We start from the raw sequence: 17,119 nt of genomic DNA, 5'->3' as shown, positions 1-17,119 counted from the left end.
GGCAAATGTGGCAGACACTGTTGATTGCCTGCCTACCAAGTATTTTCTCTTCTTCGTTGCTAACAGAAACCTGATATTATTGGGTGAAATTTCATCTAAGTTATGACTATTCCCTTTTACTAATGATTGTGCTGGAGGTGGGCATGGAGTGCAGTCAGGCCAACGAGATACAAGTCTTCATGGGAATGTTTACTTCTCTGATAAGAAGGAGCTCTGAAGAGAAAGCCCCTTTTCTGCCTATTACCTCCCTGCTCTGGATTTTGTTCTGTAAGGAATGATTGGCTTGAGCTGTGGCAGCCATCTTGTGGCCATGAGGGGAAGGCCAAGAGAATGGCAGAGAGGCCTACCCTGAATTTAATGTCATTGAGTCACTGAACCAGTCCTAAAATTGCCTTCCTCTAGACTGCTATTTTATTTTATTTTATTTTATTTTATTTTATTTTATTTTATTTTTTAAGATTTATTTATTTATTTATTTATTCATTCATTCATTCATTCATGAGAGACACAGAGAGAGAGAGAGGCAGAGGCACAGGCAGAGGGAGAAGCAGGCTCCATGCAGGGAGCCGGATGTGGGACTCGACCCCTGGTCGCCAGGACCACACCCTGGGCTGCAGGCAGCACTAAACCGCTGTGCCACCAGGGCTGCCCCGCTTTTTTATTTTTTAATTATATTTTTATTTTTAAAAGATTTTGTTTATTTATTCACGAGAGACACAGAGAGGCAGAGAGAGAGGCAGAGACAGGAGAAGCAAGCTCCATGCAGGGAGCCTGATATGGGACTCGATCCCAGAACTCCGGGATCCCGCCCCGAGACAAAGGCAGATGCTCAGCTACTGAGCTACACAGGCGTCCTTAGACTGCTCTTTAAAATAACATTTCATTATTTTATTATTTATTTATTTATTTATTTATTTATTTATTTATTTATTTATAAATATTTTATTTATTTATTTATGAGAGACACACAGAAAGAGGCTGAGACATAGGCAGAGGGAGAAGCATGTGGGGAGCCTGGGACTCAATCCTGAGATCACAACCTGAGCCAAAGGCAGATTCTCAACCACTGAGCCAACCAGGTACCCCTATTTTTATTTTTTTATAGGCTCCATGCCTAACATTGGGCTCACACTTATGACCCTGAGATTAAGAGTTGCATGCTCTATCAACTGAGCCAGCCAGGTGCCTCTAAGACATCTTGTTATGTGAAATTATCAATATGTTTATTGCTTACGGCACTTTTATCATATATTCTCTTATTTGTAGCCAAACTCATCTAATAAATAAGCAAGAATGACCAAAATATTTTATTAACAATCAGCCTTTTTTTTTTTTAAGATTTTATTTACTCATGAGAGACAGAGAGAGAGAGAGAGAGAGAGAGAGATAGATAGGCAGAGACACAGGCAGAGGGAGAAGCAGGCTCCATGCAGGGAGCCTGATGTGGAACTCGTTCCTGGGTCTCCAGAATCAGGCCCTGGGCTGAAGGAGGTGCTAAACTGCTGAGCCACCCAGGCTGCCACCAATCAGCCTTAACGGATGAATAATGGCTGCCAAAAATTACTATGATTTATGATGTCTTTCATGAGCAAAGGATAAATAAGTGGTAGTGCAAGTGCATATCTTTACTATCCCACTCCTACCAAAGGCCAGTCCAATACCTGGCACAGAGTAGGTACTCAAGAAAACTGACTTGTTTCTGAATCTCTACTCCTACCAGGCTTTTCTCAGATCACTCTTGTCATCATTATTGCCTTTCACTTCCAGCTATCATTGTTAGTGAGATCTTCCTTTTCTAAAAAGGCATGGATTCAGGCCCAAATCAGGACTGTTTTGGTTGCAAATAAAACTCCTGTTGGGATGGCAGTTCAACTTTCTAAAGGATGAGTATCAGAAACTGGAGCATTAGCAGGTGATTGGCAGGGCCTTCCCTCTGTTTCTCCACATGCATCTCTAATTCTTTCTCTATAAACCAGCTTTCTCCTCTTCTCTATTCCCATAGCAGAAAGTAGTTGCCCCATAGCATTTATGTTGGTTCAAAACACCAGTCTAGAATCTCTACCAGACTCCATTCGGGTAGCCTGGTGTGGGTCTGGTGTTCACCTTGGTCTAGCTAGCAGAGCCAGAAGGGCAGGATCACATATTAGAACATGCATTTATGGATCAGTTGGGCAGAGAAGTAGATCTGAGCTGTTATTCTAGAATTCTACTGTCTAGCGTGGTCACCAGTAGCTCTAAGTGACTATTTGAATTTAGTTTAGTCTTTAACATATTTTATTTATTTATTCATGAGAGACACATAGAGAGAGGCAGAGACATAGGCAGAGGGAGAAGCAGGCTCCCTGTAGGAGCCTGATGCTGGGACTTGATCCCAGGACTCTGGGATCATGACCTGAGCTGAAGGCAGACACTCAACCATTGAGCCACCCAGGTGTCCCTGAATTTAATTTTAAATTAATTAAGATGAAATAAAAATAATTCAGTTCCTCATTTGTACTAGCCACATTTCAAGTGCTCAGTAGCCACAGCAGCTAGTATCTACTGTATTGGACAGTGTATATATGGAACATTTACACAAGCATAGAAAACTCTGTTGGACAATGCTATCTAGAAAGTGTCTACTATACTTAGTCAATGATGTTAGAGCTAAGAGCAGGTATATTGGTTAGGGTATAAGCTATGCTACTATAACAAGAGACTCATAAAATACTATGGCTTAAATGTAACAGAAGTCCTGGGGTACCTGAGTGGCTCAGTTGGTTGAGTATCTGACTCTTAGTTTTGGCTCAGGTCATGATCTTGAGGTCCTGGGATTGAGCCCCAAGTAGGGCTCTGCACTCAGCACAGAGTCTGTTTGTCCCTCTCTCTCCCCCTCTGCACCTCTCCCTGCTTATGTTATCTCTCTCTGAAATAAATAAGTAAAAATCTTTTAGATAGGTAGGTAGATAGATAGATAGATAGATAGATAATAGAAGTCCTTGCTTTCTTAGGTAACAGTCCAAGTCTGACATGGTATCTCCAAAGTGTCAGCATCCATTCCTTTCTGTTTTGTTGGTCGTCTTTCCTTAGATTATGGTACATGTCCTCAGGTCAAGATGGTGCTTCATTGTCTGTGTTCCAGCCAGCTCAACCCTGTCAAGGGAAAAGAGGAGGAAAGGAAGGGTATGAATCTTTCTTTAACAGACAGAACTTGATAGTGGCATCCCTTCTGCTTTCATCCTATTGGCTAGACTTGGGCACGTAAGCCCTTGTAGTTATAAGGGAGCCTGGAAAGTGAAGTCTCAAGCTAGAGGGCTATCACTATATTAGAGGACAATTGGTAACCTGTCCCATAGGACTCTCATTCCATGCTTCCTCTTTACAGATGAGCAGGCTGAAGAAATAGAGGCAAACAATGGCCCAATGGAAGAGCAGTCATATCTCCTGACTCCTGTCTCAGTGCTCTTTCATTGCTTTGTTGTGGCTGTTGTCCGTTTCCTTTAAGTAGCCATCCCAAAGGTCCAAATACTTCTAATTACTTGGTTAGAACTTAGTTACATGGCCATATCTAGCTGCAAAGGAGGCTGGGAAGTGTAGTTTTTCTTCCAGGTGGCATGAGTCTGTAAACCAGTGAAAACAATGAGAGCATGGATGTTGGTATGCATCCAGTATTTTCTACCACACTGCCTGGTCAGAGACTTTAGCTTAGAGGAGGATAGTGATATAGAACATAAATTAAACTCTTACGAATTAGTGACAATTGTGATGTGTATGGGAGCCAATGTCACAACAGTAACTGCTGACCTGTCCTCTAACCAGTCAAGTACATGAAGGAGGTCTCACCATATTTCAAGAACTCTGCTGGTGGGACCTCGGTTGGCTGGGACTCGCCTCCTGCTTCACCCCTTCCGCGACAGCCATCTTCCCCTGGCCCCTCACCCCGGGACCTCAGTGATGCCAAACACATGTCCTTGAAGATGGCATATGTTTCGAGGAGGTGCACCTCGACTGACCCGGAGCATAGGTAAGTCTGGGGTGGGGGGAACCCAGGTAGATATGCCTTGTTGTTAAGTGGTGGGGCCAAAGGAAAGATAGCCCTGTGTTGCAAGCGACCAGCACAATGCCTGAACATAGTAGGGCTTAAGAAATATTTGTTGAATGGATGTAAGAGCAAAGTTAAGGGGATAATGGCATTCTTGGCTTTTTCCTGTGAGTAGTTCACATCTGAGGAGGAGCTTGGTCTGCGGAAGAACCCCGGGTTCCAGTCCTGGTTCGCCTTGAACTAGTCTCTGCCTCACTGACCTTTAGATTTCTCACTGGGAAATAAAGTTTTCAGACTCAGTGATCCTCTCAAGTCTTTTCTAACTCTGCTGAGGTTCTTAGAGATCTAGTAACATTCATGTCAGGGCCATGGAAAGTTACCATCCTTCACATATGAGCAGCCCTTAACAGTTCACTGATGATAAGATTGGTAACAGCCAACATTATTGAGTGTTTACATGCACAACTTAACACTCACAGTGACCCTATGAGCAAAGTCCTATTATTTCACCCCAATTTTGTAGATGAGGACAGAGAGAGGAAGTAACCTGCCCAAGATCACACAACCAGGAAGGGATGGAACTTGCTTCATTCCAGGTAGCCCCTCTGCTTTAGAAACTGTAGGTGCCTGAGTGATGGTGGTGGGTGAGTGGAGTATATGTTGATCAAGTGGGGTATGCAGTATCGGGGGTGGTATACATATTGTGAACATAAAAGTCTTCTGAACATGAAAGACTTGGGTCCTAGTTACAGCTGAGTTTCAATGCCAGGCAGGTGCTCAACATTGGCCTGGAGGTTCAGTATCCAGATCTCCTAGCCCTACCTCATGCCCCAGCCCCAGCCTGCCCCCAACAGGCAAGAACTGGTGATTACAGGTCACCTTAGGTGTTCCACAAAAGGGGCCTTTTGCGTTGGGTGAAGGTAAGGTGGTATGAGTCCTCAACACTTACAGAACATTATTAGGTTAATCGTGGTTCCCAGCCTGATCCCAGACATCACCTGAAGCATGTGTGTACATGTATTTCTGTGTGTACACATGTAGTTGACATGTAAATGCAAATGTTTATGTGTATATGTGAGCTTTTGCTTGGATATGGGTATAGATTTGTGCATATGTGTTTGTGTGTGTTTATGTTAATATTCATACATATAGTATGCATGTATGCACATGTGTTTGACCATGTGCACATGTGTAACACATGTAACTTGAATATAACTGGGGTTCTTTATTAGCACTAAATATCCCAGTCAAAGGAATACAATCTGGTAACCAAAATATAATGAAAAATATTTCATACTTACACTAAGTGGTAAGATTATGTTGGGTTGCAAGTATCAGAAATGCCAGTAAATGATGGCTGAAATAAATGAGGGGTTTATTTTTCCACATGTTTAGTAGTTCAGGGTCAGCTCCTTAGGATCTTTTATCACTACTCAAGAATGCCCTTAATGAATCAGGCTTCCAGCTTCTTCTGCCTTTTTTTTTCTGCCATTTTTTAAAAAAAGATTTTTAAAATTTATTTATTCATGAGAGACACACAGAGGCAGAGACACAGGCAGAGGGAGAAGCAGGCTCCATGCAGGGAGCCCGATGTGGGACTCAATCCCAGGACTCCAGGATCGCACCCTGAGCCAAAGGCAGACACTCAACCACTGAGCCACCCAGGTGTCCCAATTCCTCTGCCATTTTTATTGTGGCATTTTCTTTTTGGAGATAGACTGGTGGCTGTGCCTCAAAGCATGTGTCTACATTCCAAATAGGAAGAAGGCAAAATGGAAAGGAACTTTTCTCCTGGCATTTTGTTCTTATGCTGCATAATAAGCCATCCTAAAATTTAGTGGCGTAGAAGATTACAGTTGATTATTTCTTCCAATTCTATAATCTGAGCTGGCTCTGCTGGCCAGTGCTTCTGCTTTATGTGGTATCTGCTGGGGCTGGAAGTATAGAATGGCTGCTTTGCTCCCATGTCTGCTGCCTTAGCTGGAATGGTTGGAACAGCTGGCTAAGCATTCCTCTTTCCATAGGCCTTTCTGTGTACCTTTTTGTGTTTCCTCTAAGGGTAGTTGGTCCAGGGTACTTGGATTTCATGGTGTGTTGGCAATGCCAGAATGTCACTTCTGCCACATTTTATTTGTCAAACCAAGTTACAAGGTCAAAGAAAAGAGAAATAAACTTCACCTCTTGATGAGGAAAGTGGGCTGAGTGTGCAGGGAGGGAAGGATTTGGTAGAGGCCATCTTTGGAGAGGAACCACCACATCTAGGGAAACTTTACCTTCATTTGGGAAGGGACACCCTCCCCAGAGACTTCTGTCTATATCTCATTGTTGGACCTGGGTCACATGGCCAGCCCTAGCTGCAAGAGAGGTGGGAATTCAAGTATTTTGTTTCCTAGTTCTGCAGCAGAGGGAGGCAAAAGTAAAGGGGTTTCAAGTAGGTCCTGCCCAACTTCATCTGTGACAGAAAAACCAGAGGAGGAGCGAATCTTTAATGGTCCACATACCATTTTATTTATTTATTTTTTAATTTAATTTTTTTCACATACCATTTTAAAATCCTTTTCCTGCCACTACTTCTCTTGGTACCTCCCTGAAACCCTACCCCACCCCCAGTTGTCCACATGGCTTTTTATCTCCTTCCCTCTCCCTTCTCTGCTCCAACTCTTTTTATATAGACTGACTTGGCCTCTCAAACCTCTTCAGTTTTTTTTTTTATTTTTATTTATTTATGATAGTCACAGAGAGAGAGAGAGAGAGAGAGAGACAGACAGACAGACAGACAGACATAGGCAGAGGGAGAAGCAGGCTCCATGCACCGGGAGCCTGATGTGGGATTCGATCCTGGGTCTCCAGGATCGCACCCTGGGCCAAAGGCAGGCGCCAAACCGCTGCGCCACTCAGGGATCCCCTCAAACCTCTTCAGTTTTATGCTCTCCCCCTGCCCCTGCCACATTGGTGTATTACTTTGGTCCTATGCCACAAGGGAGAAGCTAGGGGGAGAAATTTCCCAGCAGGAGAAGCCTTCCCCTTAGAAACCAGGAGACAAAAACAAGATCATGAAACTTACATGGGGATTTTGGCTCCTATCACACATGTTTGACTATGTGTTTAATTTGTATGTATATGCTTCTGTGTGTACATGTCATAGTCTCTTGTCCCTAGACCCCATGAAGCCCCAATTGTGGCTGGAGCCCCAGAGGTGAGTGTCACTCCTGATTGTCTCATGAGTATCCTGTGGTTTCTCCTGGTTTTGCAGTGAATGGGATTTGGGGCCAGATTTCAAGGTTGGCCAGCTGCAGCCTAGTGGACTGGTCCTCCCTTCCTCTCTGTTTGTGCCTGCAGGTATTTGGAGATCTGTTCAGCAGATGGCCAAGACACCCTCTTCCTGAGGGCCAAGGATGAGGCTAGTGCAAAGTCGTGGGCAGCTGCCATCCAGGCTCAGGTCAACGCTCTGATGCCTTGGGTCAAGGACGAGCTGCAGGCACTGCTGGCAGCCACCAGTACAACTGGAAGCCAAGACATCAAGCAGATCGGCTGGCTGACTGAGCAGGTGCCTGCTGGGCCAGGCATCTGTCCCCCACCTCCAACCCTCCCCTGGAGCTAACCACATTCCTGTTTACCATCCCACTTTACCCTGGCCCTCTGACCTCTCCCCTCTGTGCCCCATCTCACTGTTGCCTTACCCCTTGCAGCTGCCCAATGGGGGCACAGCACCTACCCTGGCCTTGCTGACTGAGAAGGAGCTGCTTCTCTACTGCCATCTACCCCAGACCCGTGAGGCACTGAGCCAGCCAAGCCGTACTGCCCCGCTCATTGCTACCAGGTATCCATGGGCAGGTGAGGGTGTCTGTCTCAACCAGAGATTGGGGGGTGATGCTGTCAATGAGCCTCAGGAGTGGGGGATTCCAGGCCTTTACTGCCCTGAGTTATCTCCCGGGTGACCTGAAACAAGTCTCTATGTTGTCTGGGCCTCAGTTTCTTCATCTGTGAGATGGGGACTTGCAAGAGAAGGATGTGAGGTCCCACTAGTCACTCACTGATTGACGCCTACTCTGCCCAATCTGTGCAGCATGGTTCAGGGGATAGGGAGCTGATCCCAACAGTCTGCCCTTAGTGAGCACCCAGTCTGGTAGGGAAGGCTGACCTAGGAACAGCCTTCATAGTGCAGAGCTGTAGAAGCCATTTAACTCTGCCTGGCCTGATTGGGAAACCTTTAGGAAGAGGTGCTATTGAGCTGGATTTTGATGGATGAGTAGAAGTTTGCTATTTAAGAAAGAGTGGAAGAACATCACAGTGAGAACAACATGGACAAAGTTATAGAACTATTAAGGGCTATAGTGTGTTCATAGAGCTCTGAGTGTGCTATAACCAGTATGTTGAATCTATACAGGAAATGGAGAGAAATGAGACAGGAAGTTGTAGGGCTTGACCTTGCAGAACCTCTCCTGCTTGGTTAAGGAATGCTAGTAGTGGGGATCCCTGGGTGGCGCAGCGGTTTGGCTCCTGCCTTTGGCTCAGGGCGGGATCCTGGGGACCCGGGATCGAATCCCACGTCGGGCTCCCAGTGCATGGAGCCTGCTTCTCCCTCTGCCTGTGTCTCTGCCTCTCTCTCTCTCTCTCTCTCTGTGTGACTATCATAAATTAAAAAAAAAAAAAAAAAAAAAAAAAAGGAATGCTAGTAGCTTTATCTTAAGAGTTGTGGCAGAGTGGAAAGGTTTTAGCCTGGGAGTGAGGTGATGTGGGTTGCGTGTGTGTGTGTGTGTTTTAATTTTTTAAATTATTTTTTAAGCTTTTAAAATAAAAAAATTCCTATATTTTTATTTATTATTATTTTTTATTTATTATTATTTTTTAAATATTTTATTTATTTATTCATGAGAGACACAGAGAAAGAGAGGCAGAGACACAGGCAGGGGGAGAAGCAGGCTCCATGCAGGGAGCCCGATGTGGGACTCGATCCCAGGACTTCAGGATCACGCCCTGGGCTGAAGGCAGGCGCTAAACCGCTGAGCCACCCAGGGATCCCTTATTATTATTTTAAAAATATTTTATTATTTGAGAGAGACAGAGAGCTCAAGAGAGAGCAAGAGGAGGAGAGGGGCAGAGGGAGAGAAAGAAGCAGACCCCCCTACCCCCTCTCACTGAGCAGGGAGCCCTACATGGGAGTTTGATCCCAGGAACCTGAGATCATGACCTGAGCAGAAGGTGGATGCTCAACTGACTGAGTCACCCACCCTTTATTTGTTTATTTTAGAGAGATAGAGAAAGAGAGAGCACACAAATGAGCAGGAAGGGGTGTAGAGGCAGAGGGAGGAGAGAGAGAATCCCAAGCAGACTCCCTGCTGAGTGCAGAACCCAAAGCAGTGTTGGATCTCATGACCCCCCAAGATCATGACCTGAGCTAAATTCAAGAATCAGATATTTACCCAACTGAGCGACCCAGGCGCCCAGACTTGGGTTGAGTTTTAAAAACACCCCTGTGGCTGCCACGTGGAAAATGCACTGGAGGGGGCAGGATGGAAGCTGGGAGGCTGGTGCAGTCATGCAGGAGAGATGGTGGAGGTGGGTGGAGGCAGCAGATGGAGAAGAAAGGCCGCATTTGAATTGGAAGACACATGGGTGGTAAAATTAACTGGGTTTAGTGCTTGCCAGATGGGGAGGGTGAGGGAGGTGTCCAGGATGAATGGATGAATGGGAGGTTTGGAGCGTGTGTCTGGGCAAGCAGTGGGATTAGGGGTGGGAGTGCAAAAGGGGGAGGCTGGAGCAAGATGCTGAGTTGAGTGCAAAGTGTGTGTGTGGGGGGTGACGGATAGGGAGCTTACAGAGGAATCTTGGGGAATTGTGAGTTTTAGTTCCAAGCTGGAAAATGGGAAACAGTGTCAGCAGCAGCTCTAGCAGGTAGCTGAAATTACGAGAGAGAGTGTGTGGAGTGAGAAGCAAAGAGAGCTAAGGGCCAGAACTCTGAGTCTGTTGCCCAGAGAGGGGAAGTAAGCTGCCCAAGGTTACACAGCAAGTGGGAATCAGACTGAGTGCCTGGGCCCTTGCTGCTCATGTCTCTTCCTCTGGGTGGGGCTCTGGCCCATGTGTTAGGAGCCAGCTGTCTACCAGGAATAAGCAGGTCATGGATTGCCAAACTAATCAAGTGACTCATTAATTTGGGTCACAAATGTTTATTGAACACCTACTACATGCCAGTCATTGCTTTATTTTTATTTTTTATTTTTTAAAATTTATTTATTTGAGAGAGAGAGAGAGAGAGAGAGAGAGAGAAAACGAACAAGCAGGGGGAGTGGAAGGCAGAGGGAGAGGGAGAAGCAGGCTGCCTGTGGAGCAGGGAGCCAGATGCAGAGATGCAGAGCTCAATCGCAGGACCCTGGGATCATGATCTGAGCCAAAGGCAGACTTTTAACTGACTGAGCCCCTGGGTGCCCCCCAGGCATTGTTTTAATTGCTCAGAATAGAATGGTGAGCAGATTAGACAAAAATTTGTATCTTAGATGATATTCTAGTTAAAAAGATGATCAAAAGCCAAGTGAGGGATCCCTGGGTGGTGCAGTGGTTTGGCGCCTGCCTTTGGCCCAGGGCGCGATCCTGGAGGAGACCCAGGATCGAATCCCACGTCGGGCTCCCGGTGCGTGGAGCCTGCTTCTCCCTCTGCCTGTGTCTCTGCCTCTCTCTCTCTCTCTGTGTGACTATCATAAATAAATAAAAATTTAAAAAAATTATTAAAAAAAAAAAAGCCAAGTGAAATAAATAAAGAATAAGTATCATTTCTGGTATCATGATGAAAAGTAAGGCTAGTGAGTGCCAGGGGTGTTATTTTAGACAGAGCGGTCAGGGAAGGCTTCTCAGAGGAGATGACATTTGAGCAAAGATCTGAAGGAAGTGAGGGAGTGAGCAGTGCAGATCATCAGGGAAGAGTGCACTTGACAGAGGGAACAGTGTGTGCAGAGCTGTTGAGGCAAGAATGTGTTTGGTGTGTTTGAAGACCTGGTATGGCTGGAGCTGAGGGAGCAAGGGGGAGGGTGGCAGGAGATGGGCTCCTGTGAGTCAGTCAGGGGCCAGCTGGAAGTCCTGTTCACCAATTAGATGGTAAAGGAGTCACAGAGTTCCTTCCCGGGTCACCACCTATTTCCCCACAGTGTGAGACCTCATACTTAGCACTCTCCCCTTTGCCCCTAGGCTGGTGCACTCAGGCCCCTCTAAGGGTTCAGTGCCCTATGATGCAGAGCTCTCTTTTGCCCTGCGTACGGGCACACGTCATGGTGTGGACACTCACCTGTTCAGCGTGGAGTCACCACAGGAGCTGGCCACCTGGACCCGGCAACTGGTGGACGGCTGTCACCGGGCTGCCGAGGGTGTGCAGGAGGTGTCTACAGGTGGGCTGGGCAGATCTGGGCGTGCCTCTCTGGTAATGAGCCTCTCACCCCTAGAGGCATCCAAATTTCCTTTTTTAGGGTACTTCAGGAAAGGGATAAAAAGTGGGGTTTGGGGTCTTCAAGGGCTCTCTCTTTTGGATGTGCAGGTGTCTCAGTAGATAGTAAGACTCTTTACTCTGGGTTTTCTTGCCCTGGCTTTGTGATTCCAAGACATGGCACTTGGAGTATGATTGCCAGGTAAAATATAGGACACCTACTTAAATGTGACTTTCACATAAACCACGAATCTTTTTTAGTATAAGTATGTCCAAATTATCCATTGTTTATCTGAAATTCACATTTACCTGGGCAATTCTACAGGTGTCTAAGGTCTCCAAGGGTCATGCTTGGTGGGTCTACTGATACCTTTATAGGGAGTAAGGGAGTGGGCCTTCTGAGCATGGTAGAGTTTAAGCTTTCCCTTTTGGTGTTTCTGGAAGTGGGACTTGAAGTGGGTTATAGTTTCTCTGAGGGACCATTTCTCTGTATTTTAGGGTGGGGGCAACTCTATGCAGGGTGAAAGTGCAGATGACATAACAGGCAGTGAACTTCCCATCCTGAGTGGTATTCAAGCCCCATTTGTGGAGTTGCTGGTGAGGGCTTATGGGTCTCTGAGATGCCATCTGTGCCTGTATCCACATGCCTCCCTGCAGCCTGTACATGGAATGGCCGTCCCTGCAGCCTCTCCGTGCACATCGACAAGGGCTTCACACTGTGGGCGGCTGAGCCTGGCGCTGCCCGAGCTGTGCTGCTTCGACAGCCCTTTGAGAAGCTGCAGATGTCCTCGGATGACGGTGCCAGCCTCCTCTTCCTGGACTTCGGGGGTGCTGAAGGAGAGATTGTGAGTGGAGGGGGTGGGGGGTTATGTTCTCCTGGAGGCCAGGCTGGATGGGGCTCCTGACCCTTCTCTCCATCCACCCTGCAGCAGCTGGACTTGCATTCGTGCCCCAAAACCATGGTCTTCATCATCCACTCCTTCCTCTCAGCCAAAGTCACCCGCCTGGGGCTTTTGGCCTAGAGGTCACCAGATGCACTAGCCCTGAAGAGAGGGTGTCTGCCACGTGGCGTGACCTGGCCCTCCGCTGACTGCCTGCTCATCACTGGGCTGAGGGAAGGGAGAGGAAAGGAATAAGTGTGCAAAGTCCCGGCCTCTAAGGGACTCCCTTAGAGGCTGGGATAGTCTTGGGACTGGGAACCAGACTCAGGACACAGTGGATCCTGCCTGTGATGGGGTAACCTCCTAGCTGCCCCACCATTCCCCCACCAGTGCCTTTTGCAGAGAGATATTTTGTGTACACAAAAGCCATTCCGAGCCTGGGACCTGCCCCTGTGGGGATCTTGACCCCAGACAACAACTGCCAGGCCTCCTAGAGGCCCCTACACCACCCTCAGAGGCCTCATCTGAAGCTGGAGTTCCCTGGGGTCCATGGCAAGAGAAAGAGGAGGAACCTTTCTGTTCATTTCTCCCCTCAGCTCCACCACCTTGGGGCATCGGTTTTTCTTCTCATCCTCTCTCCTCCTTACTCTTGGGCAAATAAACAGCCTGTGAGCACATAGGCAACCTGGCCTAGCGTTTGTGGTTTGTACCTTGGCCTCTGGACTCTTTGGTAGCCATGGTAGTCCCAAGAAGGACCAGACCCAGGATTGGCAGTCCTTTTTCTGGAGAAGAGCAGACCTGTAACCACAGGCCCATAAAGAAAGTGTATTTGTTATCTATTATTGCATGACAAATGATCCCCAAATCTAACAGCTTGAAACAACAAATTATTTATTTATTTATTTATTTATTTATTTATTTATTTATTTATTTATTTATTTATTTATTTAATTTATTCATGAAAGAGAGAGAGAGGCAGAGACAGAGGCAGAGGCAGAAGGAGAAGCAGACTCCCCTGCTGAGCAGGGAGCCCAATGCAGGGCTCCATCCCAGGACCCCAGGATCACAACCTGAGCTGAAGGCAGATGCTCAGCGACTGAACTGCCCAGGTGCCTGAAACAATGAATATTTATTATTTTTCAGGTTCTGTGGATCAGGAATATGTGAGAGGCTAAGCTGGGATGTTCTGGACTCAGGGTCTTTAATGAGGATGCAGTCAAGGTATTGGCTGAGGCTGCACTTACCTGAAAGCTTGACCAGGGCTAGACAATCCATTTCCAATATCACTCACTCATTTGGTTGTTTCCAGTTTTCCAGTCCCAGTTTCCTACGACATGGGCCTAACCATACATGACAAGGTAGCTGGCTTCCCCCAATTTTAGCAAATATGCTGATGAAGTGAGCACTAGCTGGCTTCTCCCAAGACAAGACACACAAGACACACAAGAGAGAGCCAAAGAGGAAGTCCACAATGCCTCTTATGACCCAATCTTGGATATCTCAGACTGTCAGTTATGCTTCATTCTGCTCATTAGAAGTGAGTCGTTTGTCCAGCTGACACTTATGGGGAAGGGAATTAGGCTTCATTTATTGAAGAAAGGAATGTCAGAGAATTTGTGGACCTATTTAGAAACCATCATACAGAGCCTCAGGCCCCTGTCCTGCAGGAGAGAGGACACTTTGAACATGCTTTGTGGAATGTTCTTTAGAAGCTGTAATGTGTTGCTTGGATGTAAGCATGCCACATTTATAACTCTGTACTTGCTTGCATTGTCCAGAAAATCAGTGACAACAGTATTGACAGCTTATAATTAGAGAGTGCTTGCTATCTGCCAGGCACTCTGCATACATTTCTCTTTTTAAAAAAATTTTTAAAAAGATTTTATTTATTTATTCATGAGAGACACAGAGAGAGAGAGAGAGAGAGGCAGAGACACAGGCAGAGGGAGAAGCAGGCTCCATGCAGGAAGCCCGACATGGGACTCGATCCCAGTCTCCAGGATCACACCCCAGGCTGCAGGCAGTAGTAAACCGCTGCGCCACCAGGGCTGCCCACTGCATATGTTTCTTCATTGGATCTTCACCACACACCGATGATCTCCATTTCACAGGTGTGGAGCTGGGGCCCAGAGACAGAAGATGCCTTGCTCAAAGTCACACAGCTCTGAGCTTGGATCCAAACCAGGTCTCCTTCACTTCAGAGCCATCATCAGACATATAATGAGAATCACATATGTAACTAAAAATTTTCTAGTAGCCACATTTTAAAATGTAAAAAAAAAAAAATAGGTGAGAGTAATTTTATTTTTATTTTTATTTTTTTTAAGATTTTATTCATTTATCCATTAGAGAGAGAGAGGGGAGAGAGAGAGAAAGAGAGAGAGAGGCACAGACACAGGCAGAGGGAGAAGCAGGCTCCATGCAAGGACCAGATGTGGGACTCGATCATGGGTCTCCAGAATCAGGCCCTGGGCTGAAGGCGGCTCTAAACTGCTGAACCACCCGGGCTGCCCTTATTTTTATTTTTTAAAAAGATTTTATTTATTTATTCATGAGAGACACAGAGAGAGACAGGCAGAGACATAGGCAGAGGGAGAAGCAGGCTCCACACAAGGAGCCTGATGTGGGACTCAGTCCTGGGACTCTGGGATCATGCTCTGAGACCAAGGCAGATGTTCAACCACTGAGCCACTCAGGCATCCCAGGTGCCAAATTTTCATTAGAAAATCTTTTTTTTTTTTTTAAGATTTTATTTTATTTTATTTTATTTTATTTATTTTATTTTTAAAGATTTTATTTAGTCATGAGAGACACAGAGAGAAAGAGAGGCAGAGACACAGGCAGAGGGAGAAGCAGGCTCCATGCAGGGAGCCTGACGTGGGACTCGATCCTGGGTCTCCAGGATCCGGCCCTGGGATGAAGGTGGCGCTAAACCACCAAGCTACAGGGGCTGCCCAAGATTTTATTTTTTGAAAGAGAGAGAGCACAAGTAGGGGGAGGAGCAGAAAGGGAAGGAGAAGGAAGGGAAAGAATCTCAAGCAGATTCCCCTCTGAGCACAGAGCCAGAAGCGGGGCTCAATCTCATGACTCTGAGATCATGACCTGAGTTGAAACCAAGAGTTGGACTCTTAACCGACTGATCCACCCAGGTGTTCCAATTCGAAATTCTTGATTTATATTTATATTTCATAACATTTATAGTTGAAAAAAGTAGAATCACATGCCCAAGTTGTTCTAAATGCACTAAGATTTTCCAAATAATTTGTCAGTTTTTAAATTCAAAGTAACTAAACCTAAATAAAATTTAGTTCCTCATTCACACTAGCTGCATATCAAGTGCTCAGTAGCCACATGTGGGTGGTGGCTATTATACTGGACTAAGCAGTCCTAAGCAAGCATCTGCATGAGGACACTGAGGCCCATGTGAAGTCACATAATGAGCCAGAGCCAGAGCTGGTTCTGGAAGTCTAGGGAGATGCAGGTGAGCAGAGGTATTCCAACCTTGCCTATGCATCCATCCATCTGCCCATCCATCTGTCAATACATTGTCATCTGAGAAATATCTACTGTAAGCCTACTCTGTTGCTAGTCCTTGTTGCCAGGAGCTGGTTTGCAAAGAGCAAGACTGACAGGTCCCCATGCACAGGGAATGGAAATCCAGCAGGATCTCCCACAATCAAATGTGTGATACAGATTGAACAGATATAGAAATAGCAGAGGGGCCAGCAGGGACCTGATCTACTCTAGGGGCTCAGGGGAGGTTTCTCTCAGGAGACATGGAAGCTAATGTTAATCTAAACTAGAATGCTAGGATGCCTGGGTGGCTCAGCAGTTTAGCCTCTGCCTTTGGCTCAGGGCGTGATCCTGGAGTCCCAGGATCAAGTTCCATATCGGGCTCCCTGCATGGAGCCTGCTTCTCCCTCTGCCCGTGTCTCTGCCTCTCTCTCTCTCTCTCTCTGTGTCTCTCATGAATAAGTAAATAAAATCTTAAAAAAAAAAACACCCAAGTATTGTAAAAATCAGCTCCCACTGCTATAATGCTATGGTGGAAAAAAACAAAAACAAAAACAAAAAGCTAACCCAACCTCCGTGGCCACAGCCACAAGCATTTATTTTCATGCTCCTGGGGCTGCACTTTGACTGCAGCTTGACCATTATAAGTTGGGCTTGGCTGCGTGGCTTTGCCCAAGGCTATGGGTTGGGCTCACGTCTACCTTATGTAGTTTCTGGAGCCCAGGATGAAGGGACATCAGCTGTGAGGGGATGTTCTCTGGCAAGTCATTGGAGTTCAAAGACAAGCAAATTACACAAGCATGGTTACATCCTCTGTCTACATTATGTCCTCTCATTCCATTGGCCAAAACATGTCATGTAGCTGAGCCATCAGTGGGGAAAGGGAAAGGGAGGAATCATTGCTCAGTAACAACTATCCTCAGCCAGTAAGAGTTAGGTGAAAGGGAGGGAATGGCATCCCAGGTGAAAGATCCTGAGCTGAGATCAGCGGTGATCAATTGCCACAGATTTCTAAATGCTCTCCTTATTTGAATAAAGGAGTGTCTAAACTGGAATCTGGGGGTAGGGTGGGGTTGTTTTCATCACATTCATTGTCCAAGACACAACACTGTTCAACAGTCTACAACATGGCAACTAAAAGTAGAGCCTTGTGGTTGGAATGTGGTGAGATGTGATGGGGCAGGTGGTGGGAAATGATCCCTGGTTCCCATGTGTGCTGGTATGTGTGCAGGGAAGGATAGTAAGGGATGTTGGGAATGGCTGTTGAGTGTATATGTGTTGAGTGCAGCAAAA

At 46.3% G+C, this 17,119-nt stretch overlaps 1 protein-coding gene across 3 annotated transcripts in view; it reads left to right on the top strand.

The window, feature by feature from the left end:
• The window catches only part of SNTA1 (syntrophin alpha 1), a 31,254-nt gene extending 18,253 nt beyond the window's left edge, over positions 1-13,001 (top strand). The window contains exons 3-9 of one of the 3 annotated variants that reach the window (XM_038572018.1): positions 3,070-3,162; positions 3,799-4,003; positions 7,361-7,568; positions 7,711-7,855; positions 11,201-11,397; positions 12,090-12,277; positions 12,362-13,001. In XM_038572018.1, coding sequence (XP_038427946.1) covers positions 3,070-3,162; positions 3,799-4,003; positions 7,361-7,568; positions 7,711-7,855; positions 11,201-11,397; positions 12,090-12,277; positions 12,362-12,473 — 1,148 coding nt within the window. In that variant the 3' untranslated portion in view covers positions 12,474-13,001. The remainder of the gene's footprint in view (positions 1-3,069; positions 3,163-3,798; positions 4,004-7,360; positions 7,569-7,710; positions 7,856-11,200; positions 11,398-12,089; positions 12,278-12,361) is intronic. The other 2 variants (XM_038572016.1, XM_038572017.1) reach the window with 2 other exon arrangements.
• Positions 13,002-17,119: the final 4,118 nt, after the last annotated feature.

This window comes from Canis lupus, chromosome 24, assembly GCF_011100685.1.
Source record: "Canis lupus familiaris isolate Mischka breed German Shepherd chromosome 24, alternate assembly UU_Cfam_GSD_1.0, whole genome shotgun sequence".
Classification (NCBI taxonomy): Eukaryota; Metazoa; Chordata; class Mammalia; order Carnivora; family Canidae; genus Canis; species Canis lupus.
This window is presented reverse-complemented; position numbering and strand designations above follow the sequence as displayed.